Raw genomic sequence first — 25970 nt, 5'->3', positions numbered from 1 at the left:
CCAAAGGGGTCAACCAACTGAAAATAGGACATTGAAAACAAACAGTACACAATGATCTCTATTCAAATGATGTTTATTGGAACTTCTAAGGAGCTTGTAGATCTGCTGTGGGTTGGAAGTTTAGGACACAGAATGTAGGTATCAGGTATGCTCGCTCATAAGAGTTTTGAGACAGACCATCATTAACACAATCAGAGAATCCCTCACAGTAAATACACATCCACAGAACAGACCCATAGTCTTCCCAGTAAGAACCATACCCAAGAAGTCGTGAACAATAAGGTGGACAAACTGCTAAACAAACTTGAGGCTGAGTTGAGGGGCACATTGTTATTTCTCCAGAGTCACAAGCTGGGTTGGTATTTTTCTGGCAGCCTTGAGCACCTCCAGAATGTTGACTTTGTCCCCAAACTCCATCTCCCTGTGCTCCAGCAGTACACCCTGAGGAAGAAGCACAGCATGAGAGCTCTGATGAAACCGACAGCAGCTCTGTCGCCTCAGGGAGTCAGTACCCATCACTAAACCACATGTGAAGACTTGTTTTTATTCCTCAGGACATATGATAGTGATTCAGTTTAGTATGATGGAGATATTGGTGCCATTCTTGTGCCTATATACCTGCTGTTCTGTTCCAATGACAAATACCCCACCCAGCACAAAGCCTTCTCCAAACACGTTGCCCAAGAATCCATTCTGAAAGGCCCGCAAGCCATTCATCCACACACCCAATCGGAGAAACGCAGAGAGACCCATTTTACGTTCACGTGGACCATAAAAACGCCTCTGTAAAAAAATAAAATGAAAAGGATTTTCTGTGTTACAAGAAAGGAAATGGAAAAAGAGGATTTGTACTAATCACCATTCATAATTTTAGTGGAGTGCTAGGCCATGAAAGGTCGCATCATGCGTAGAAGACAATGTTCCATGCTAGTTGAACTTATCAATTACAACGGTTCCCAGGAACTAAACATTGATGAAATTGTCCAAACAAGACCACTAATTTCTCTATGGTTTAACCTTCTCATCCACAAAGATTTCCCCATTGAAGTAGGGCCGGAAGCTCTGGATCTCAGTGCCGATGTCCTCCTTCACTACAGCGTACAGAGGGACCCCGAGCTCATCCAGCTGGGGCTTCAGAGAGGACAGCTCAGAGGCCTCCTGAAGAAAGGAGAAAGCACCTTGTGAGACCATAACACAAAAGCCTCCACGATACGTCATAGAGCAGAACTGTTCCCATTGTTGTAGCAGCAATAAAAGGGCTAAAGATGGATGCAGATAGCTATGTAAAGATGGATGCAGATAGCTATGTAAAGATGGATGCAGATAGCTATGTAAAGATGGATGCAGATAGCTATGTAAAGATGGATGCAGATAGCTATGTAAAGATGGATGCAGATAGCTATGTAAAGATGGATGCAGATAGCTATGTAAAGATGGATGCAGATAGCTATGTAAAGATGGATGCAGATAGCTATGTAAAGATGGATGCAGATAGCCATGTAAAGATGGATGCAGATAGCCATGTAAAGATGGATGCAGATAGCCATGTAAAGATGGATGCAGATAGCTATGTAAAGATGGATGCAGATAGCCATGTAAAGATGGATGCAGATAGCCATGTAAAGATAGATGCAGATAGCTATGTAAAGATAGATGCAGATAGCTATGTTTTGTTGTACCTCTCTGCACAAAAATCATCCAGGACGCCTTACAGCCATGATTACAGCTCCAGATTTTTCCCAGAGAGCTTTGGCTTTGAAAGTCCTCTGTTCTGTGTGAAGAAAGTAGGTGAAAGGGTGTGCAATAAGGCAAGGCAGGGAAAAGTTCAATGAGTCATCATACTATCACGCTGTTTTAGTCATTTAGCAGACGCTCTTGTCCAGAGCGTTTTAAGACGTTTATGAAGAAAATACTGGTAGGCCTACATTTAATAACATAAAACAACTTACCACCTTTAACTGTTTTGAGGTCAGTGTCCTGTAAGTGTTTGAGAGTGGCCTTCAATGGTGGAGTTAAAAATATGTCAGTGAAAGAGCGCAATACACTGGCAACCAGCGCGCCCACCGCACCTACGCTTTGGACCACTAACTCCATCATGGCCAAAACGGATTCCCTTCTCCCCAACCACGGAAATATGCTGGATGATTTACTCTTCGGTTTCAATCATTTCCAAGCTAATATGAGCGAGTTAGACAAACGAGCCGCGCAGTTTACTTGACAAAGTTTCGGCGAAACTGTGACCCAACGGTTAAAGTCACTGAAGAAAATCCTTAATAAAAAAAAAAAAGTTATCCAGGCTAAGTTGTTTAGTAACTTGACATGCAGCCAATCCTTATTCAGATTACACAAGCACTTTCGAAAGTAGCCTATCAGAGGTATTATGTGAATGAATAGGCCTAGCGTCACCGTGGCTTGATTGGGGTAGATGCCCCTCAGATGTGGCTAATCAGTGTGGCGCCATCATCAAGGTTATCAATCGGATGATGAGGTCTGAGCTTGCTGGTTTTATCATATTTGTTTTCTATGTTCTACGTTCACAATAAGTGGGACATTAGGCTACATAAAAAAAAAGCTCAAGAGACGAACTTAATTTATCTTTGATTAAAAACAAAGCTATTACCATTGTGCTACAGGATAATCAGTTACGATTACAAAATTACATCAGTGGTCCAATGCAGTTTACATCATATATTGAACAAATGTATGGTTGTGTTCACACTATCTGTAATAAACAACTATCATGTTATGTAGGATGATATTCATCAGCACTGTTATGCCTCTTCTTCCTGAAAAAGAAAAAGGCTCAGTGAATATTTTACATTTTAACCACTGTCATACAGCCATCCTGTCTGTGCAACACTTGATAATCTCAAAGGCACTTTCAGATACTGTCACCTGGACTTCATCAACAGGAGCCGAGTTTTCAAGTACCCCCTCTGATGTCACCGTCCTTTCCACAATTGGTGTGACGTTTGATTTAAGATCACTGCTCTCCGCAGTTGCAGTGTCATCTGCTGTCCCACTAGTCTCTGCTTTGTCTGGCTCCTGCGGCGAGTTTATCAGAAGAACACTTGTAAAGTATTATAACAATCCCTGCTCTGTCCTTCAATCTGTCTCTCTCTCTCTCTTTCTGTCGGTGGGTTTCTATTACTGGATGTCTCCTTGGCTTCAGGACATTGCTGCCTCTCTGACTGGGAAATGCTGGTTGTTGTCTTGAATGGCTCTGTTTAACAGATCCTCACATTACCTTTGACTTTCAGACTTATTCCTGTCCTTGCTCCAGTCCTCTCTAGGCTCGTTCTCCTTTCTTCTGTCAAGTCACATTGTTCTTTCTGCTCCTCCCTTTCTCTTTTGAGGGTGTCTGTTATTGTACCTATTCTGTCCGTAGCTATTATTCTTCAGTGGTCATTTGTTTTGAAATAAGTAATTGTAGAACATCACCTTATCTTTGTCCAGGTGATTAGCTGACATACTTTTCTCTTCTTTTTGTGGCTCCTCAGATAGAATTTCATCTGGTTTGACTTCACCGCTCTCTTTTCCTGAAAGTGACAAACCTTGTGTGGATTCATCAGGTTCACTGGCCTTAGGTTTATGAGTCATCTGTTGGCCATTTAGAGAGACAAAACCTTAGATGCCTGAGCAACTGATAACTGATCTATATCAACAGACACCTCACATTCTGCCATTGTCTTATAAAATAGAGAACACGTCACCTTTTCTCCATCTTGGTCATCAGTGTACTCTGACTCTACTTTAGTTTTCTCCACAGGCATCTCTTCAGAGTCTTTGACCTGGGAGCTGAGGGGATCAACAGGAACCGAGTCTCTCTCCTCTGGCTCTGCCAGAGTTGGATCTGTGAGGGCTGGAGCTGTTACATCATCTGCGACTTTCCCCTGGCAGATACACCACCTCATTTAATGTTTTTCAAACAATATTCTTTACGCCGGACAAGAGATGATGTCTTCATGCACAAATCACCCGAGGCAAAAGGTCAGAACTGTAAAATCCCATAAGAAATCTGATTTTTTTGAGTCACCGAGGATAGGATACCACCACCACCAGGAGAAAATATATTAGTGTGGAACACTTGTCACCACCTCCTCTCCTGTGATATCTTCCAATACTTTGTTTAGGATTTCCTCTGTTTCCTGTTTGGTTTGCAGAGGGGTGATGATGGGTGTGTCTGAATCATGAGGCTCATTCGCATCGCCAACACTCTGAGAGATCTGATGATGGGGTTGATCAGGTTCATCTTTGAATCCTGTTCTGAACTGTCTCAGCTGTCAGTGATTTATTGTTTTAAAGTTTTGCTAAGCTTTATATCCACAATGGGCCCTTGATTGTAAGTATCTTCTCAAAGTGCATTGTGGGATTATTTATCAGGTATTTTATTTCAACTGTGCTATATAATTCCCAGTAGTACTTAACCATACTTGTTTTATATAAAAGTATAACAGCAAAACAAAAACACATCTGATTTGAATTTGTATGAAAACGTACCCTGACGTCCCCTTCCACCACTGCAGCAAGCTTAGGGCTGTTGGATGTCTTCGGCCTCTCTGGCAAAGGATCCGAGAGAGGTGTTGCAATCAGTCCCTCTGGTGGCTGCAAAAAATGCACAAATAAACCATTATGGTTGTTCAAATACAAAATAAGTTGTCCGTTTTTTTCTGTTCCCCGGCTTACATTGGATTCTTCCAGCGACTCCCTGATCTTGTCCTCCTCCTCCTTCATTTGCTTCAGGTGTAACTGTTCTTTTCTGGCTTTCTCCTGCTCTTGCTCCAGTAGTCTCTGGTGTGCCTTTTTCTTTAATTATCACAAACAGCACAGGGAAGCTTATAATTTGACATTAACATTTTGATATAGTCTTATAGTATGTGACGGTAACGGTATTGGTAACACTAGATATAGGCTGCCCCTTAATGGCAGCCGTTGGAATAACACGTCACGTACTTTCTCCTCAAAATCCATATTTTCTTTGTACTTGTAAATCCAGTGGGCTAGAAACTCGATTGGATCCATCGGGCGCTGCTCGGACACTTCGGCTAACCCCTCTGTGAGACATTTTCCCATGCCCCTTTTCAAGTATTCAGAGTCCATATTTGGCTATAAAGGAATGAATATACTGCATTATGATAGCTTCTTAAAATTCAACTTTGAGTTAACTACAGTATTAATGTTCATTGCTGTAATGAGGGTTATCATTTCAGTACAGTACAGTATAGCTTAATTTGACAAGAATTGTGAGCATTTTAGCAAGGTCAACATTAGCTTCTAATTATAAGTTTGTAGAGTTTGTCAAATTTTAAATTGAAATACAGCTGACAAGTCGGAATATTTCTTGATGTATTATTCATTAAAAGCTTAAAGAGTGGTGTGAATCCAAAATAGCTAGAAGCTATGAAAAATTAGATCTGCAACAAACCAGTATTTTCCCTTCAGTTCAGTACTAAATGCATCCGGAAATGTGTTGAATCCCCATGGTAACGGTGTCACTTTAAGACTGGTCCCTCTGTTTTCCCTGACGACGAAGTTCCATCTTGAATTGAAACACAATCCAAGACCAAGGTCATCAGAGCAATAGATTTGTTTATTGGTTAAGTTATTTCGATGAGAGTTATGTCAATGTATTTGTTGTTTGATCAAATTGAATTGTCCAAGCCTACCACAAACATGCATAGGTCTAGAGATATAGCTAGTGTTATCTAGCACAGTCACCCAGGATCATTCTTCAAACTTCGAAGATTTTTTTTGTGTACTTAACAAAATGATGCATCAAGTTTTATTTTGTTTCGGCTGCAATTCATTCTTCGGGCTGCGTTAAAATAAATCAGTGATTGCTGGTCACACTGTCTACAGTCGGACTGCAGTCGGAATATACCGACGTGGACTACACACCCAGCAGCTGCCACATTCCCTTGAACTGCTGGAGGGGAAACTGGATCTTAGCACTGATCACCCTGTCGCACTGCTCTGCCCAGCAAGGCCAAGCTCACCCTTCACCAACACCCGACCCAGATCCCAAGCATTAGAACACACAAACGTGCACGGTTCATAAAAGGATTGTTTAAAAAGTGAAAGGTTATAACAGTTAGCCTACCCATAACTAGGCTACATGCAATAATTTTTAGAGAACACCAAAAACGTGTTTGACTCAACATTTGTGTTGGAGATTTTTTAAGATATCAGCCTTGTTCAAAACATTTCCATTTACTACCAAAAATGTAGGCTAGAGCTTGCAAATATTTATTTATATGATTAAATGATGCAACTTTTGTTATTAAATCTATCCACTCAACAGCCCCAGAACTGCATGGAATTCTGCTGTGATCTGTGTACACAGTCACCTAGGTCCCCCCAGGAAACTCAGGGGTCCCCAGTTACTACAAAAGAGAACATGGGGAAACGAGAGGGCGGGAGATATCAAAAGAACATCCTGAATAAATTGAATGCTTATTTCTATACGAGGAGGGTACACACCAGATTTATATAGACATAATTTGAAATAATTGGCCATATGTGTATATTATAGTTGACACTGAAGGCCAATGTTCCGCATATGATGAGTTAAATAAGTTTTTCCAAGAACTTCTAATCCCACCCTCTCTCTTCTCTCTTCTGAATGGTCCGACCCACTGGTTCACATGGCCCCCTCCCCCTTTCAGTGTAAGTGCGTATATGAGGGTGTATGTTGTCTTTGCTTCACAGAGTAGAGTGGGGTGGGCTCTGCACTTTGGGACTGGGTGATAATACTGCACTTCAAGAAGCATCAGTCTCATTCTCAATCAACTGTTGTCCTTTTTCCAAAGAGGTTCGGACATAATACCCAACACAGTATTCACAGCACACTCTTAGATCTAAGCTGAAAGACGGAAACAGGATGAATGGGCCAGTGGACTACGGCTCCCAGCACTACGATGGGTCCTTCATGTTTACCTCTGAGTCTGTGGGAGAAGGACACCCTGGTAAGAAGAAGATCTTTTGGTCGTCATTCTACATATTAACTATAACAGGCATGGTTCCCATCATGGAAACATGCTTAATAAGTCAGGAGAGTCTACCCACACTGGAGTTGCTTTGGTTAATGGGATTCGTTCATGTGTAAAAAAAAATCATATTTGAGAAGACAGAACCTTGTTTTCAGGGTCTGTAAAATGCAAATAGATGTTTTCCATGTTTAATGTCCGATGCACATATGCGGCAAAGTAATATACATTATGTTGACATTTGATTGGCAAGCACTCAACACAGAGAACATGTGCTACTGGTATTCAATGGCGACTGTCGTCAAATGTTGAATGTACAGTAAGGCAGGGTGAACATGTGTCAATTGAGTTAATAAGACATGACAAGATCACTGACATGTTAACACATCAACACAGTAACATGTTATCTGTGTGTAATCATGTTGATAAGAACAATGTTGATTAGCACATTTCATGATCCTACCAGTTCTATTGTACTCAAATACCCAACGTAACATACCGTATAATTACCTCACACTTACTCACATACTTGGCACCATGCCAATGAACATGAGCTTTTACACCTGCTTCGCATGACCTAGTGCCTTCTCTTAATTTAATGTCAGTACAGCTTGTCAGAAACAGCTTGACCTGCTGTAAATACTGTAAACCTCTTACCACACGTTTCCCCAAATAAAGTTTGACATGCTTTAAATGCACATCCTTTCATCTATGAGGAAACACCATATGCATGGTAATAATGTGGTGTGGACCCATGTGTACATAGTTGCAGTGCTCTGAACACATATATGGTCCCCGAAGTTGAATTTTGGCAACGCCATTCATAGTCTTTGGAGTAAAGCACGAGCTATGCATTCACAGATGCAAGGGCTATTCCGAGGGCTGTAGCACCTAATATGAGCCAGGAGTACAGTGATGGAAGGGTGGTGAAATCCAACCTTAGGCAGTCCCTCATACCCAGCCTCATGCAAGAAAAAGGTCAAGGAAGGAAATCACTCCACCAACTGGAGGAACGACCATTGGGATCAAAGTAATGCAGTTATCTTGCTTTGCCAGACAAAAATGATTTGTAACACAGTGTCACTTAGTTACATCAATGTTTCCCAGATAAGATATGCGACCAGATCAGCGATGCTGTGCTAGATGCTCACCTGAAGCAAGACCCTGATGCCAAGGTTGCCTGTGGTGAGTGAAAGAGCACAGCTCGCCACTGGAGTGCAGCAGAGTTGAAGCATGTGTGAACGAGAGAAAATAACCAAAATAATGTATGAAATGTGTTGTGTTGTCAACAGAGACAGTGTGTAAGACTGGAATGGTTCTGCTCTGTGGAGAGATCACATCTCGGGCTAACGTAGACTATCAGAACGTGGTGAGAGACACCATCAGATATATTGGCTATGACAACTCCGATAAAGGTAATACTTTATAGAAATAGCAAATATTTGTTATTATTGTGAGATGATAACACCTGTTTGTGTGTAATGTGCACCTAAAAGTTTTTTTTTCTGTCTTTCCAGGTTTTGACTATAAGACCTGCAATGTGCTTGTGGCTCTTGAGCAGCAATCCCCTGACATTGCCCAGGGTGTTCACATCGACCGCACTGAGAATGACATCGGAGCGGGAGATCAGGTTTCCACTCTTTCCTCTGTGATAGGAGAGCGATCCAAACCAACTGACATAAATTCGAACATTCAATTGGATTTTGAAACTTTTCTACAGCCCATATTCCTTGTTTTTCAGGGTCTGATGTTTGGCTACGCAACTGATGAGACAGAGGAGTGCATGCCTCTGACGATCGTCCTCGCCCACAAACTCAACTCCAAGATGGCGGAACTGAGGAGGAACGGAACAGTCCCATGGCTGCGCCCTGATTCCAAAACCCAGGTATGATGCTGGGGGGCCTCTGCCCAATAGCAATCAGTCCTGAGCCCATCCCTGCTGACGTCATTCACTGAACCCCCATGAATCAGACGGAGAGATTTAACAGGGTTTCAACATGAGCACCCGCACAAACAGGTTTTTTTATGTCTCCATTTGAAGTTTTGTTACTCGAGTGCCATGTTATCATCTTTCAACAGAAAGTCACATGAGACAGTGTTCATGTTTACACACAACACCAGTTGTCAATATTTACACAGATACCTTGCATTTCTAAGCTTGGAGTCATTCCATAGACTATTTTTGCACTGTATGGGGAGGGTTTTGACTCCACATGCATAAGTCCACTCCACTATGATTAGTCTTTAGAGGTCCCCCCTGTCCATCTGCTACGCACAGTGCGCTTTGGAAAATCTCCAGCATGAAACGATTGACCCGGTATGGAAGACGAGCCCTGATGGAGCTATTTGGAGTTTCTGAGTGATGGTGACAGTGACAGTAACCAAAGAGATGTTTGACAGAATCTCATTTTGCCAGGGGTCATCAGCCCCGCCCCTCAACATCTGATTTACTGTTTGAACAAATGGGTCTAAACTGAGTAACACTCATACAGTACTTAATAGAATTCAGCCTACACCAACTGGATTATATATCTCCTCTCCCGGTTCTCACTCTCCTCTCCAGGTCACCGTTCACTACACCCAGGAGAATGGTGCAGTCATCCCCAGGAGAGTCCACACAGTGGTCATTTCAGTGCAGCACGATGACTTTGTCAGTCTAGAGGAACAGAAGGAGATTCTCAAAGAGAAGGTCATCAAAGCTGTGGTTCCTTCCAAGTACCTGGATGCGAACACCATCTACCACCTACAGCCCAGTGGACGCTTTGTTATTGGTGGACCTCAGGTTAAAACTCCCCCTGTACCGTCTATGACCACTTCCTCTCACTTCCTGTTTTCAACCCATTTGTCAAGCTGTATTTCCTTGACAGGCTTACAAAAATGGCTACTAAAGACCATTACTCGTTCAACTTCTGTACTGAGTACTATCTCATATACTGTACAACGGGTTTCTCTGACAGGGTGACGCTGGTGTGACTGGTAGGAAGATCATTGTGGACACCTATGGTGGCTGGGGGGCCCACGGGGGAGGAGCCTTCTCTGGTAAAGACTACACCAAGGTGGACCGCTCCGCAGCCTATGCTGCCCGTTGGGTGGCTAAATCCCTGGTCAAGGCCAATCTCTGCAGGAGGGTCCTGGTACAGGTGAGTGGACCAAATTTAACTTTGCCAAGCTGAGAGAGGATGTTTACCATCTCAGTCTGCAATTCAAAGTGATCTGTCTCTCTCTTCCATGTCTATACAGGTGGCTTATGCTATTGGAGTGGCCCACCCTTTATCCATATCCCTTTTCACCTACGGTTCTTCCCAGAAGAATGAGAAGGAGCTGTTACAGATTGTCAACAAGAACTTTGACCTCAGACCAGGGGTCATAGTGAGGCGAGTAGGATCTTGAATGTTCCACACATAATTTTCATCTGGTAGCCACTCAGGGTTGGTTAATGGTATTATGTATAATATGTGTGGGTCAGATGGCTGAGTAGTTAGGGAGTCGGGCTATTAATCAGAAGGTTGTTAGTTCGATTCCTGGCTGTGCCAAATTACGTTGTGTCCTTGGGCAAGGCACTTCAACCTACTTGCCTCGGGGGAATGTCCCTGTACTTACTGTAAGTCGCTCTGGATAAGAGCGTCTGCTAAATGTAAATGTAATACGGGCAGTACATGATTTGAATGATGATCTTACGATTGATCTTATTTGAATGTATACAGAGACTTGGATTTGAAGAGGCCCATCTACCAGAAGACAGCTTGCTACGGTCATTTTGGCAGGAAGGAGTTTCCTTGGGAGGTTGCAAAGAACCTGAACTTCTAATGCGTGTGAAGGTGTAGAGCATCAGACAGGGACAGAGACAGCTGTCTGAAGGGCTGCTGTGATCCAGAAGGGGAGAGGCAGCTGTTAGGGAAGGAGGGAGGGGGTAGAGGATGGGGTACATGATCTTTCTGTGGAAAATAATACCCCAAATATCTGTCTTAAGGGAAGGTACAGGAAGGGGGGGGGGTGTCTGTGATTTATAACCTCCCTCTCAGTAGTCATCAGATCACATGGCTTTCAGGTATTTTTAACTCATAGCTACAATCCGCACACTCTTGTTCATACAGTATGATACACGTCTATTTATCTCTTGGTATAGGTGTAGTTTGCAAGGCTGTCCTAGAGCTGGAATGATAATATTTTGTAAGGTTCAATACACAGTAGACTACTTCTTTATGTGCTTAACTACTTTTCATAAAAAGCCAATGACCACATTTCAAGGCATACTAGCAAACCATTACTCTGTACTGATCGTTTGCTACCGAGAAACACAATGTCTTAATAATGATCAATACCAACAAATATATCATAACTATTGTTGACACATTCAATCCACTTGATTCCCTTTGTCTAAAACCTGTTGTTTAATCAAATGGTGGTTGATTTTACTCATTAATCATTGATAGGTCTGCATGTTTAACAAGGGCTTTATGTGGAAATATTTTATGAACGGAAAAACAGATAACCATAATGTCTCCTAAAAATGGCAGCCGGAAAATACTTTAAAGGGATGATGGCAATTAACAGTCAAATAATTCTACAACAGAAGAAGAGAAGAGAAGAATGTGACACGTGCTCTTAAAAACACAGTATTGGTGTGCAGATCTTTTCAAACACATCCATAGTTTTTACTTGCTTATGAGCTAAAGAATGTAAATAAGCTTTTTGAAAAATAAAACATTTTAACATTAGTGTTTTCTAATATTGTATCAAGCACAATACATATTTATATTTTCTTTCAATACCTTAAATATTCTGCAGCATACATTAGAAAACAAAATAAATCACAAAATGCAATAAAGAGTTTACATTAATAATGTACATTTTCAAAAAGGCATTCAAAGTGATAATTTGGTCCCATTTAAATCAGTGGAGGAGCAACCAGTCAAAAACTCTCATCAACAGTTAAAACGCCTCAATATCTATGTAGTGCCTTCTACAGATTTAGAAATAAATCATTTTTTAAACATTCACCTAACCCTTTCAAAAGGGTAAATCCTCTCAACATATCTTGATGTTTGGTTGTATTTTTAAAGCAATACTTTTTACTCACATGTAAAAAAAATTACACAATTTAATAATTAAATGTTGAAAGAATATACATAAAATAATAATACATCCATATCTATATAATCCTTGAATATATTTGTTCCCATTAAGAGGCACTGAGCAGAACTTAGTGATGGAACAGATATTCCTGAGAAGAAAAAAGTTCAGTGATTGAAGAGCCAACATAAAAAACACCATTACTGACCAACATCCTTTAAGACTTACAAGGCACCTCCAAGATACTGGCAAGACAGCACGTCATTGCGTGTGAAAGGGATTCTTTAATTACTGAAGTGAGGGGAAGCGATGTTGTGTTGTGTGTGTTGGGTGTGTGCTTGGCGCGTACCTATAGTATGAGTTGTGTCTGTGTGTATTGTCTACTGTTTCAAAAGGCACTCGCAACACATGCTATATACACTTTCGTCTGTAACAACTATCAAATATTCCTTTTTTTGCGGTAGGTTAAAAAAGCTTTGGTGTTACAGCTAAAGTCTGTGCAAATAAAGACATGACTACTTTCATCGTCCATCCTCATGCTCAACACTGGATAATGATTGGCTCCTCAATCCTCCTTCTTGTATGTATACTGTCCACCAACCCATCCTTCAGCTTGTATGTGATTGGTCTAGAGCACGACAACCTCCTCTGGATAGGCTACATCATGCTCAGAGTCTCTTGCTGGTGGTGGTTTGATACCCCTGTTACTTCTACCTTGTGGTCGGAGCTGGATAAGACCCGGACCCCTCCACCTCTGGCCAGGACCATCAGCGTGTCCCCAGACATGCCTCTGAACTCAAAGGCAAACGTCCCATAGAACAGCATGATGATCATGCAGAAGAGCCACTCGAATATGGCAGAGGCGTGCTGCAGAGCGTAGCTTTCCTGGATAAAGAAGACGCCACCTGGAGGACAGGAGGTTAAGGAGATTGCAGTAACCGGACCGGCAAGAAATAATGTATATATAAGGAATACACACACAACCATTCAAATGAAATGTACTGTGACTAATTTTCCAGCAGAGGGCCTTGTAACACTGGAAAAAAGCAGACTGGGTTACGTCACTGGTTACTATGACAACCACAAACTTCTAAAGGCTGGAAAAAAACGACTGTACTGCTGGAAAGATTGACTGCAAGACTTCATCATTGACTACGTCAGGCGTTCCTAAATATCACCAACTCATTCAGTAATCTATTAACTCCATCTTCACTCTCGGTCCTTGATTCCAAAACTGTTCAAAAGGATACTGAGCACAAGTGAAACAAAAGCTAGCAGAGTCATTCCCACACGCAGGTGGCCCATGTTGTATTCTCCCTGGGTTTTTGCTAACCGGTAAGTCAGGGCGGACTGGAGGCACACAAACAGAACACTGGTGGGGAAGGCCACCCCAGCGCCCACGTAGTGGAGGACTTTGGCAAAGTCAACCTGGAAGAGAGACACACGCACTGTAAGACACAGGAAAACACACTCGGAGTCACTATGACCTCCCATTACTGGGTTGTCAAGGTGTTAGAGAACTATTCCTCGGATTTATCAGGACGAAAAAGGACAATCTGCCCCAGAAGGATGCAAAATCTGGAGATGGAGTAAATGAGGAACATTTCTGTCTTTCAATTCTGATAGACAGAACTGGCAGAATAATTCACTGTAGTCTCAGCGTGCATTATCATTCCTTCTACATAATGTAATAAAATATACAACACAAATGTTGAGGGTAAATCAGAAAAGAAGGTAGCAGTTGTCTTATCATATACAATATAAACGGTTCACACCTATATAAAACAACACCACTTTCATGGACTGTTAAATGAAGTTCAAGGCCAAATTCTACTAAATTCTATAATTTCGGATGCCATTCTTTTCGGAATATCTTTAAATAATTAAGGTTAATCAGTCATTATCTACAATCACAGGATGGGAAAACTATGTGACAAGCATCAATTTTGACAAGGCTATCAAAAACGAAGACACTAAAACTCTTTCTTGTTTGTTGTTCTGCTTGAGTCATTGACTCAAATATGTCTGTTCTACAGTATCTACTGTAGATTCAGACACTCATCTTGTCCACAAACAATTTGTGAGCATTAAAGAAGGTGCTCTTTCACGAAGGCCTTGCAAGCTCCAGTGGTTCCAGTTCATACAGTGGCAAATTGGGATCCTCATTACGTAAAGAGTATAGGGAGGTGGATTCACTCTACAGCACAGACAGGTAGGAGGGGCTCCTAGCTAATCAGAAGCTAGCAAGAAGAGGATTTGTGATAGTCCATCGCTGACAGAATATAGGCGTCTGCAGACAGCCTCACAGTAATATGACAACACACCTCACACACACACGGTAAGTGCTGTGACAAAATGTTGACCTCTGACCTCTGAACCACAGCCCTACCTGGAGTCTCTATTGTTGTGAGCACCTCCTAAACCAAGTTACAGAAGTTCAATCAAGTTTTGCAATGTTACTTTCTTATCTGCCCGGGCACATTACACAAACAAAAATGTCCCTGTCAATTTCAAATGCTGAAAATGAACTACATTCCTGGCAGTAATCCAATAGTAACAAAACACTGCCCTCTATAACAGACTCAAACTAAGCAGTAAAAATGCTCTACATCACTTTAAAGCATGTGAGCTAAGTGTGTTCGAGTAGGTCTCTGGCTGGTTCCCCATCCATTCATCACTATGTGTAATACATAACATTCATACATAACTATGACTTGTAAATCATGTTCTCTGCCCATCATTACATTTATTTCATTTAAAATGTCTAATATCATGAGAGTATGATAAGGATCAATAAGCAAAATATGTAGTCTATGCATCTCCATATGGAATTACTCAATGAGTTAGACTGGATGAAGACACCATCTGGATAGATGGTTCAGGATGTACGGGTCTAGGAATGGAACAGGGACAGCTCACACCGTGAGAGCAAAAATCTAGAACTCTTCAAAAGTCAACCAAGGGAAAGAACGCATGAATTCCTCGGAAGCCAAAACCTCATGTTTACAAGATCATTTCACCTCAGAAGTCTGGCTGCCAGTCTCCAAAAGAACATAAAAAGATGTGTTTGGAAGCCCTACAAAGAGAATGTAGCCTGCAGGGGTAAGGGGAACAGAACTCACTGGCCACACCAGGATGAAGCATGCAAACACACGCTGAGGCCAAGTTCACATAGCTACATCCTCTGTGAATGATACTCTAAACTTTACAGAGGAAAAACCTTTCTTCTCCTCCTCTCTACATTCCTCCAGTTTGTAAATCACAACAAGGAAAGGGGGGGGGGGTTGGGGGGGTGATTTAGTGGCGTGGATATCTTCCTAGCACCAGAAACGTGAGTGCAAGGAAGTAACGGTGAGCTCAAGAGCGGTTTGTGAGGGGCGATGCTCCTTCTGGGGCTTGAGGGGAAGGTTGTTTATATAAGAAAGGGACCAAAGAGACCCTTCACTTCTGGTTGTCATGGCATCCGCTTACTAAAAACAACTTTGTAAGGTGATATCTCAACGGCTCATTACCAACTCGTTATTCTCAAACAAACATCTGCCATAGGTACCGTAGAGCTCCTGACCTCATTTTGGAACAAGCCGCAATCATTTCCCTGGTCCCATCAAAGCCTTAAATCTGAACAATTTACCATGTGATTGCCATTAATTGAGCTTTTGGGAAAGTCTTTAATTGAGCCCTTGGAGGAGTAAGAGAGTGGAGTTACATGGACCCCACCTGAGTGACCCCTGCTGTCTGACTATCAAACGCTTCAACGTGGCTTCAATAAAGTCATTGTATTTTACAATGGCCGGATGCAGTGAACTTCAGATAATGATCATGTGCTTTCTGGAAAATGAATTCTGTTTTCAACTGATGTAATAAGGATGCTGTAGGACAGTCTGTTATATGAAGAAACATGTGTATTTATTGGTACAGTATACTCATATAGTGTACGTAAAGGACAAACAACAGACTAGAAGACAACCCAATGCAGACAGCTAATATTTCTAACGTACCACAACAGCTTTTAAAGCTGATTTGTCTGCAGTGAAAGAGACGCCACACAGTGAGTGTGTTACCTGAAAGTTTCCCACCATGATGAGGCCTGTAGCACAGATCCAGCCAGTGGAGAGACTGGCCGTGTTGAGAAGACAGTTCTGGTGTTTCTCTATGACAAGGGCATACCTCAGCAGACCAATCATCATCACTGTAGAGAATGACAGGACGGAGAAGACAGAGAGACAATGAGAGAGAGAGAGAGAGAGAGAGAGAGAGAGAGAGAGAGAGAGAGAGAGAGAGAGAGAGAGAGAGAGAGAGAGAGAGAGAGAGAGAGAGAGAGAGAGAAAGAGAGAGCGAGAGAGAGAGAGAGAGAGAAAGAGGGGGAGGGAGGGAGGGAGGGAGGGAGAGAGAATTGGAGAATTAGAATTTTTTGGTCAGTACTGTTACCTTCAGCCAAGGCGGTCACATCTCTTAGCCTTTAACATCAATCGTTGAGCCAAGTTCTAACTCACACTCTCCAATGTAACTCAGCACAGTTACTCTGCTTCTCTCCCTGCCCCACAACCCTCTCTGGGATGCTGAGCAGAATGACAGAAACCCGAGGTTAGGAATTGACTGGGGACTCAATGTGTAGGGATGTTGTTGTTAAGAACTGGACGGTTTACCACTCAAGCAGCACAGCAGCACCACAACACTTCCAAGAGCAGCAAACCATTCTCGCGCAAAAACATCTGATGCACAAGCTTTTCACATCTGGTGTCCATCATGCAACAAAAGCCAGAAAGGGTGTTTGGATGTGCATGTCAACAACACATAGAGATAGAGAGAGAGAGAGAGAGAGAGAGAGATGGCATTTGATTTAAAAAAGAAAGACAAAAGGACAACCTGAAAAAAATCACTGTTTGCTACTGATGTCTGGGCAGATTTGCTGGTCAGAGCACAGTAAGGGGTTGTTTGTGGTCAGTGGGGTTCAAGCCATTAACCTTCCTCTCATCCCTGCTCACACCACACCCCTGAGTAAAACAAACGTTCACATCGGGTACGTGCTCAAACACAAACTCTGCATTGTTTGTGGGGTGGAGGGATATACAAGGGAAATCTTTGAAGAGTGGAAGTGGAATGTTGCAGCAACCCTGATGCATGCCGTGAGTAGAAATGTAACACAAGTTCATGGTTAGAGTGTGGTCTTCTACGTCCAGCATAGAGTAAACATGACCTCCTTTTTTCCTCAGTCTGGGGTTAACGACACATGACGTTGTAATCTCTGTTGGCTTACTCCTTGTGTTTCAGCTGCCTTTGGGGACAATAATAGTTACTAATAGTTACTGTTTGAAATTACTTCGACCTACATGCAATGAGGCATTTACTTTGATGAGAGCTTTTAAATGAAGAACATACAGTTTAGAACAATAGAAAAATTACTTTGTTCTACACTCTAACGTCATTATGATTACGTTTCATTAGTAGTAATGAAAACTACCAACACACTAAGTGGGTGTTAATAGCCAAGTTGTAAGATACATAATATACACAAACGAAAAAAACTGCAGACTGTGAATGAACTTCTTGAACATTTACAAATTCCAGCGTTTTTTCAGAAAACATTTAAGAAACAGGTGGCCATGGTAAACAAAGTACTGCAGTCCAAAGACAGCATATTGCACTACTGTGGGATAACAGGACTTGATCAATACTTTTACAAATCCTCTTTGGTCTAAATTTTCCCCAGTACTTGTTACATTCAAACCACAAAAATCCAGTCAAAACTGTTTAAATAAAATGAACCATGGTGTTCCTAAGTGGACTGCTTGATAATGCTTTTATGTAATAACAAAATAAAAACTGTTGTTGAAATCAAAAAAGGAAAGCGTTTTATTGACCCTGTTTGATTGATGTATCCATGTAAGAGCAGAGTAGGCATATCTATAATGACAGGAACATGTCCATTCATAGTGACAACTGTACTGTACGTGAGCCACAATCTGCATTTATGAACAGCATACCACATTTTGGTATCAAAAGCTAAACAAGGATAATTGGAAAATTATAGGCCATGATCAAATTATATTATCAGCTACTTATAGGCCATGTATTCATGTAGAGACACTGAATGTACCAACAAGCTCAGAAGCTCCATGCCCATGCTCAACACTAGGCTCTGAACCATGGACAGAATAACCAAAACAACTTCAAAAGGTTTTTGGAGCAAATGATTTCTGTTAGGAAAGTCAACTCTTTGCCTGTGGTCAGGGCTGTTGCTTTTGGTTCATGGGGGGAGCACAGAGGGGCTATTCTAAAATACTCATTTTAGTGCAAAGAGAAGGGAAGGGGTGCTGGCATAGGTTTTGGAACTCAGACAGGGCTGGAAACACACAGTCGCAGCTGGAAAAACACAGCCCTGGAGTATTTAGTGCATTGAGGTCAATTCTGGAGCACAGCAACCCATATTTGAAGTGACTGGAGTCTGAAAACGCATTCAACGCATTGTATTTCAAACTTCCCAGGTGCACCGTCTGTTTAGCCAACCAGCCACATGATGGGGCACCCTTCATCTAATCCATTCACCTCAAACAGGAGTGTTGACATACCTATAAAGGACCCAGTGCTGCAGATCAGGCTGAAGAAGCAGCTCTCGGGGGGCAGTGTCCCACACTTACTGTCGTGGAAACAAAGGAGGGGAGGGGAAAATGGAGAGATAACAGTTAGTGTCCCAGCTTACCTCGTGGCCCTCTCAAACAGGCCCAGAAATGTCTCCACTGGGGAAGAGTTTGGCAGAGACACAAGACCACCTCATGCAGATGGGTGAGGTGGTAAGTAGCTTTCATGTCCACAGAGCTGCAGACTAAAGTAAAAAGTTTCCATCCCTGGATAAAGGAAAACCTGATGGAAACTAAAAGAACCTAAACATGTGAGCATACTGCATATTTCACCTCAAAGCACACACCAAGCTTAAAGTATTTAAACTCCACTACATGCAGTCATGTAACGACATTGCAATGCACACACAGATACATGAAGGCTTGGTAAAAGGACACACATATTGTTTAAAAAAGCCTTCTTATCTACAAATAACATAACATTTCTTCTTGCTTACATTCTGGGACTCTGCGTGGTGATGTATCAAAGGCCCGTGAAGGATCCACTAAACCAAACAAAAGCTTCTCCTCCTGACAGAGTACAGAGGCCTCAACCTCCCTGACACAGAATTCCTGAGCCCGCTGGACAAGTGTGGGCCTATCTCATAAATCTACACAGCTAAGCAGGGTGAGGAAGGTTATGAAACCTTAACAGCCTTAACAGCAAATATAAGACCGTGAAATCCAGTAGTGTAACCAACTGACAGTAACCACAGACTACATACAATATACCTTTGCTCACATGGTCTGTTCCCAAGGTCTCTGAAGTACAGTGTGTGCTGTTGTGGAAGGGGTAGAGTACAGTCTTTATCTTTAACCTTTTACCATGAATTGACTATTATGAATGCAGAAATACAAAATACTTGCAGTTCAACACAAGGAAAAGGAAAACAATTATTAACCTCCTGTTATGTCTCAGGTCTTCTGTGAACATAGAAAATTGTACAATGCCGTGGTAAGGTAAAGATGGATTGTAGATCTGTGCATTGCTGTACTGCATATGGCAGACTTTAATAGTAGTATTATCATTTGTTGGTATTGCTTACCTGATGAGTGGTATGTTGTCTACTGTGCAGCACAAGACAGGGCCCCTCTGGACTGATAGCTCCTCCTCACATGATTGGTTGTAGGACCTAGGAACATTGACAGAAGTGTACTTCAGGCCTCTGTTTCCATTAATGTTACTTCCGTTACTTTACTATGAAAGGATGAAGAAAGTCATAATACATTTTTAAACAGGCCAAGTCAGGTGACTACTATGAAATGGCAGAAGTGTCACTTCTGAGATACAAGTGTCATGTCCTTATTAAAAGCCAATTGTCATTATGCTTCAACACACAGTCCCAACCACAGTGCGTCACACATCACTACTAAAGTAAGCACACATAATGACACCCTGTTAATGAGTCATCAAACCACAAATCCAAGACATCATGGTACCCATCTTCTGCGCAAATTTGAGTTCAAAATTAACCTAAAACAGTATTACAAAACTGAGTATGTTTTACATTTTTTCAAGTTCAAGTCTTTTATTGTCAGATGCACAGACTAACACAGGGTCAGACTGGGCACTGAAATTGTAAGGACAAGCCAACACAAAGCAACTTGGCATAACATTACATATAAGTACTCAGAACAAGTTTACACCTATGACAAGTTAACATATAATATAAACCTCCAAAATTATATAGTATACTAAACCTATACTAAACCGAGTCTTGATTGTATGTGGTTTCACTGGCTTGACAGAGAATATGTAAAATTATGATTTACAGATGATTTACTGTAAGTTTGTCTTTAGTAAAGGAATGCCAACTGTATATTTAAGTTTGTCTGGAATCTCTTTTGCATAAATCAATTTCTCCCCTTTTTACTGTTCGCACGCTCAATTTTCTTTATCTAGAAAACTGTGTGGGGATGAATAACTTCTGATAATCAGTTTGTGTTAAACAAGTGTCAGCAGTCTTGATTTGGATCATAACGTTGCTTTGATTTGGTTAAGTGAAAATCATATAAAGTCATCGTCATGTAACACTGGAGAGCTGAAGGATATAAGTATTGTACCAGTTGTCCACAGAGCACACATGCTGGTTGTACAGGGCCAAGGCATATCTGAAAAGACAGCAAAAAGATTGGCTGAGCAAACAGTCACACAGTCGATTAAACAGGAGGAGGAGAAAAACAGCTGGAAATTGAGGCAACTGTCGTACTGTATCATCATCCACATAACTTATTTTAGTAATTTCTTCCACATGAACAAAACAAAAGCTTGTATCACCAATACATTTAGTTTGATTTCCAAAACAGTTACATTTCAAAACATGACTTAGAATAAGTAGGAATGCTATAAAAACATGCGCTAAATCTTAAACAATCATGTGAGAAAAATGTATTAGGTGTGGTGTGATGTCTGCTTACAGTTTCACTTGCTATCACGGCTATTTTTAAAACACTGCCATTGAGAGTATTTGTTTGGTGCTTAATGTAATGGATCACAGATGCAGTTTACAGTCTTGAGACAATGTTACAGTACCAGCCAGTAGGTGTACCACATGAGTAAGCACAGTGTCTTCTTCATGGTCAGTCAGGCCTGGTCCCTGCCATAAATACCCTTAGAGCGACTTCACCGTCAGGGTCGGGTGGCTTCATTTGAACCTTAGCATTGACGCCACAGGATCTATGTTCCTGCATCCCAATAAGCTATCTGTCACCCACAGGATAACCACCTCCATACAGAACTTGGCTCTAATGCTACCAGAGGTATTAATGTATGTCTGTTCAACAGTATCTGAGGTCAAACAAAATAAACAGAGAGAAGGACATCACATATTTGTGTCCGACTCCTACGATATGGGGACTGCAAAGTGTCATGAGGTCTTCCTTAGTACCATCAATAACATGCCAACAGTCCAGGTAGACAAGTTAAAAGTGTAAACATACAGTTGGAGAGCCTCTATTGCTAGAGATGAAAATGTGGATATGCCTATTGATAACCATTAACTCCACAAAAAGAGATAACAGTCGAACTTTTGGGAAAATGCTACAGATACAGAAACAGTATAAATAGGTAACTCCTATAAGAGTAGATTAATAGACCATCTTACTTATGTAACTTGGAGAACTAACATTAGTAATTAGTGATGAATTTACTTTCAATTTTCTTCCCTTCCAAAATGGTGGCCAAGCTAAACTGGAGTTTTACCAGGAAGTGTGGAGCAACAAACCCACCAGCAGACTAGGAAAGCAGCCATTGGTGGATTACTGCCATAGCCTCAGACAGGGAGGCTTTTGAGAACCGGTGTGAGAAAATGTAGCTCCCACTTTCCAAAGGCTCTCAGTGCTCTGCAGTCTGCAGTCCCTACAGTACAGATCTCCATACACTCTGCATACCTGCAGCCTTGCAAGATGCCCAGAGTACAAGGGAAGGCTTTATTATAGAGATGTACCAGGAAGTAATTCAAGATAACTTTGCATAAAATGCATAGACTCAGCTGAGAGGTAGGTTACAAAGTAGATAAACATGGTCATTACATTTACATTTTGCAGACACTCTTATCCAGAGCGACTTAGATTAAGTACAGGGACATTCCCCCCGAGGCAAGTAGGGTGAAGTGGCATGCCCAAGGACACAACGTCATGTGGCTACGGCTGGGAATCTAACCAGCAACCGTCTGAGTAATAGCCTGATTCTCTAACCACTCAGCCATCTGACTCCCTCGTAGTCGTAGTAAGCCAGCGATCATATTGAATACACACTTGTAAAATTTCCTGCAGATCTTGGGCTTATCCAGAAGAATAGGTGATAGGTTCATATTAGCAATGATCCTGATCAAATGAATATTCACTCATAGACTTAAGTTCATGTATGATGATATCCAGGTGAGCAGAACTGTGCTCTTACTGTATGTAGTTTGATGGACAGGTGAGAGAAAATGCCCAAACACATAATCACCCAATTATTTACTGTTCACATTACCATGTTAAAATGATAAATCACATGTTAAAATGATAAATCACTTCTACATTAACCTCTCCTCCTCTCAGACACATCCGGTTCTTCCACCTTTACTTATTTCCCTCCCTGCACTTCTCTCTCTACCTGTACTTCCACTCTTTTTTGTTCTTTACTGTAATATGGTATTTCTTCTTCTTTTGTATTTCTGCATTACTTTACATTGTTTCATCACTACTAGACAGCAAAACTGGTTTCCAGATGCCATTTAGAGCAAGTATTTGGGTTATGAATGGACACTGATTTCTTAATTAAGATGTTACGATAAACTCAAATTCAGTAGAAATCCACCCACTTTCAGGAAGCCACAAACCATCTGACAAATGCTTTGGGGGTATAGACAGCCTGAAACAATACCTACGTCAACCATAAAATATGCCTTTTGTGCTAATTGTGTTCGTACTATTGGTTGCCAACGCAACTGTGGAGTGTGTGTGTGTGCAATTAGAAGTGAATGAAAGTACAAGGAATCCACACAACTACAGTCTTGATGGCATCACTAAGTGTGGACCAGAATCCTCTGGGAAGTTCATCTTTTAAACACACCACCACTGTTTATTGTTCTTTGATAGATCTTCCATGCACAATAGGTATACATTCTTTACATCTTTATGGAAGCTGAAACCAGCAATTCTATAAAGAATTGCATCAAAGCACATCAGATCATTAATCAGGCATTCTGGCAATTGGAATAATCAAAATCGAAAGCTGAATCATAACAAGTATTTTGATATCTCAATTGGCCGCATCTTACTTACACAACCCATATTCCTGTGATGGTGAAGACTGGTAGACACACTGGTAAGATCATCCACATGGACATGTTGCAAGTCTTCAAGTCACAGTCTCTACCGACGACAAGATTGATGTCCAGTTCTTCTCTCTCCCTCCTCACAGACTTCTGAGGTGAGTGGCTCATTCAGTCCATAATGATGTAGCCTATCTCTTATGTAACAAGCACAAGTATAATATAAATAACTAGCTGTTTTACGTAGTATTATCACAAAGTTTAGCATCCTTATCCCAACAAAGTGTGCCTAAAACCCCTCAGATAAGTCAGTATGCCTGCCGTAGTATAAACCTCGTCTCACCCAAGTTAAAATGGGATGGCACGGATATAGTAGCCTACTCAACGACTTGATCCTACTGTAGGTTTTCATCTTACCTCTTCAGGATGTCAAACTCCTCGAAACCAACCAAAAGAAACCTTCAAAACCCAATGAAAGTCGCAGATCATATTCCAGAAATTGGACGTATTGTATTTTTATTGTAAACCGTTGAGCAAAAACGTTTTTTTTTTTTTTATCCTTGTACCACTTGCGATACCAGACGTTGCCGTTGTTCCTTAATCTCCGATTATTTACAACAGACGATTGCCTGTTATCTACCAGTTTTAAGGAACACGTTTTAAAAAGAGCCAGCTGTTGCGCTTAACTCCGCCCCTCCGAAGTGAGAATTCTCCCTTTTCTTCTTCTTCACATTCTCTGGATTGTTTACTTTCTCCCCATGTTTTTCTTCAGTCACTTACATTTACTGTAAACTTTCATCATGTATTATTTGTATCCTTAATCTTTAATTTAATATGTTCCAGGTAGGACTTGTAACATTCCTCCGTGGTGCAGCACCGTTCCCGTGCTGGCGGTGCCCATCATGTACTGGTCTGCACTCACCTCTGCACTTGCTGGACCACAATATTCTTTTTTTTTGCGATCAAATGTTTTTATTCAATATAGTCACACAGGGTAGCAGAGCACCGTCACATGGTGATCGCTGGACCACAATTTTCTGTGAGAGGCAGAGGATCAAAGTACGTATGGGTGAAGAGCACAGGCTAAAATAATGGAAACATTTAAGTTTCTTGCAGGTTATAGGCCTATCTCGTCCTTTAATCTATGGGTTTTCATAGTTCATGCAAGTCATGCACAACTGCTTTAGACAAGAGTATTGTATGTGAGAGCAGTCTTCGGCCATGCTTTAAAATCATCACTGCCATCTACTGGCAATGATGTTATCATGTTTTGTCGAGAAACAATATAACGCATATTTGGAAAATGTTGGTAATATTGTTCAAGATCATAGATCAATGCTGATGCTGAATGCTAATTCAATGCTGTTATTTCATATGTTCTGTTGAATAAAAAGACAATCAATACCTCAGATACATACAAAATGTGTAATGACAATGTTAAACACATATTCCCAATATAATCTTGATTTTTTCTATGATTTTGCACCAAGATGTGACTGTGTCTGTGTCTGTGAAATATAGGCCTTGCTCAGGAGAGTGTATCTTTTAGGAGAGGAGAGGAATGCAACCGTCAGCATACTAGAAGGGAGATGGAAGGGGTATACTTGGGGACCAGGAGAGAGTACAATAGGCCTCACAAGTCTTGAGAATGGGAGTCATCACCAGGAGATAAGAATACGATTCAGCAGACGGTGGAGAATGTATCCCTTTGGCATCTGGACGTCACTGCTCTCTCCCTCACCCCTTGGACCTCAGCCTCTGGGTTAATGTCATTTAACATAGTCACATGCAGTCTTTTGGGATCTGAAGTAAAATGATGTACATCGCTGGAATCGTGTATAAATCGTGTTATGATCAGGTGTTTCCATCAATGAATGTGAATGTACAAAATACCCAGGTAGCAGGAGTCTCCTGTCAGTTACTTTCACAGCAGGAACTGGTAAACCATTTGGTAGCAGCGTGTAAAAACAGGTTGGCACTCTCAAATATGAGTCCTCTGTTCACTCCCTAGGGGGCGTCCAGATTCAAGTTATGTTTTCCCATCTCCCAAGTCAGACAAGCGCCAGTCAACTAGTCTCAATGTTTGTCTCTGTCACTGAAGGTAGTACTACTTATGCAGACTGGACACTTAGACAGTGTTCTAGAATATCCACATGTTCTAGCTTTTCTAAATATTGCCTTCCTCGCTTCCTTGTTCAGTTGTTGTTCCGTTTGTCAACACATTTGCCACTTTTCAAGTTTCCAACAGGTATGATGAAGACTGAAGAATGTCTATTGTGTGCAGGGTTGTCTTCAGCGTCATCATTATTGACTACACCAGTTTCACTTTACAATGGATCTGGAAGAGATATTAAAGGGTAGCTTTTTGATTTATTAAAACTCCAATCAACACTATCATAAAGGTGGGAGACTGCCCTGTGATTTTCACAACCACCTACGTAACCATGTATGGAAAATAAGTTGAACTGAATTAAACTTGGAATTTACAGCAAACATCCAAAAATCAAAACAAGGAATTGCAAAATCACATAAAT

At 41.4% G+C, this 25970-nt stretch overlaps 3 protein-coding genes and 1 pseudogene across 5 annotated transcripts; 1 reads left to right on the top strand and 3 right to left on the bottom strand.

Moving 5' to 3' along the window:
- Window positions 1–57: 57 nt before the first annotated feature.
- On the bottom strand, window positions 58–2090 carry LOC146259603 (peroxiredoxin-like 2A; annotated as a pseudogene). Its single transcript, XR_014729520.1, has 4 exons — window positions 1680–2090; window positions 1018–1158; window positions 619–783; window positions 58–441 (listed from the first exon to the last, which is right to left on the bottom strand). The product of XR_014729520.1 is annotated as a peroxiredoxin-like 2A (transcript).
- A 7-nt stretch (window positions 2091–2097) lies between these two features.
- LOC146259602 (uncharacterized) lies at window positions 2098–5541 on the bottom strand. 2 transcript variants are annotated; one of them, XM_084670169.1, is made up of 8 exons: window positions 5426–5541; window positions 4954–5106; window positions 4687–4806; window positions 4501–4605; window positions 3714–3893; window positions 3442–3600; window positions 2896–3045; window positions 2098–2786 (listed from the first exon to the last, which is right to left on the bottom strand). In XM_084670169.1, exons 2-8 carry the CDS (start codon window positions 5098–5100, stop codon window positions 2772–2774), a joined length of 876 nt encoding a protein of 291 aa, XP_084526295.1. In that variant the 5' UTR covers window positions 5101–5106; window positions 5426–5541; the 3' UTR covers window positions 2098–2771. The 2 variants fall into 2 exon arrangements, with proteins under 2 accessions (XP_084526295.1, XP_084526293.1); XM_084670167.1 differs by having other exon boundaries at window positions 2098–3045.
- Window positions 5542–6696: 1155 nt separating this feature from the next.
- LOC146259601 (S-adenosylmethionine synthase-like) lies at window positions 6697–11669 on the top strand. The gene is made up of 9 exons (XM_084670180.1): window positions 6697–6965; window positions 8094–8171; window positions 8279–8401; window positions 8504–8616; window positions 8728–8871; window positions 9550–9768; window positions 9944–10126; window positions 10227–10360; window positions 10691–11669. The coding sequence occupies exons 1-9, from the start codon at window positions 6881–6883 to the stop codon at window positions 10791–10793; spliced, it is 1182 nt and encodes a 393-aa protein (XP_084526306.1). The 5' UTR covers window positions 6697–6880; the 3' UTR covers window positions 10794–11669.
- A 23-nt stretch (window positions 11670–11692) lies between these two features.
- Window positions 11693–24420, bottom strand: LOC146259600 (transmembrane protein 150A-like). The gene is made up of 8 exons (XM_084670181.1): window positions 23854–24420; window positions 23447–23633; window positions 20741–20788; window positions 19723–19809; window positions 18629–18696; window positions 16121–16248; window positions 13310–13487; window positions 11693–12964 (listed from the first exon to the last, which is right to left on the bottom strand). Exons 2-8 carry the CDS (start codon window positions 23605–23607, stop codon window positions 12717–12719), a joined length of 918 nt encoding a protein of 305 aa, XP_084526307.1. The 5' UTR covers window positions 23608–23633; window positions 23854–24420; the 3' UTR covers window positions 11693–12716.
- Window positions 24421–25970: the final 1550 nt, after the last annotated feature.

Source organism: Hypomesus nipponensis, chromosome 13 (assembly GCF_054491055.1).
Source record: "Hypomesus nipponensis isolate SF chromosome 13, ASM5449105v1, whole genome shotgun sequence".
NCBI lineage: Eukaryota > Metazoa > Chordata > Actinopteri > Osmeriformes > Osmeridae > Hypomesus > Hypomesus nipponensis.
This window is presented reverse-complemented; position numbering and strand designations above follow the sequence as displayed.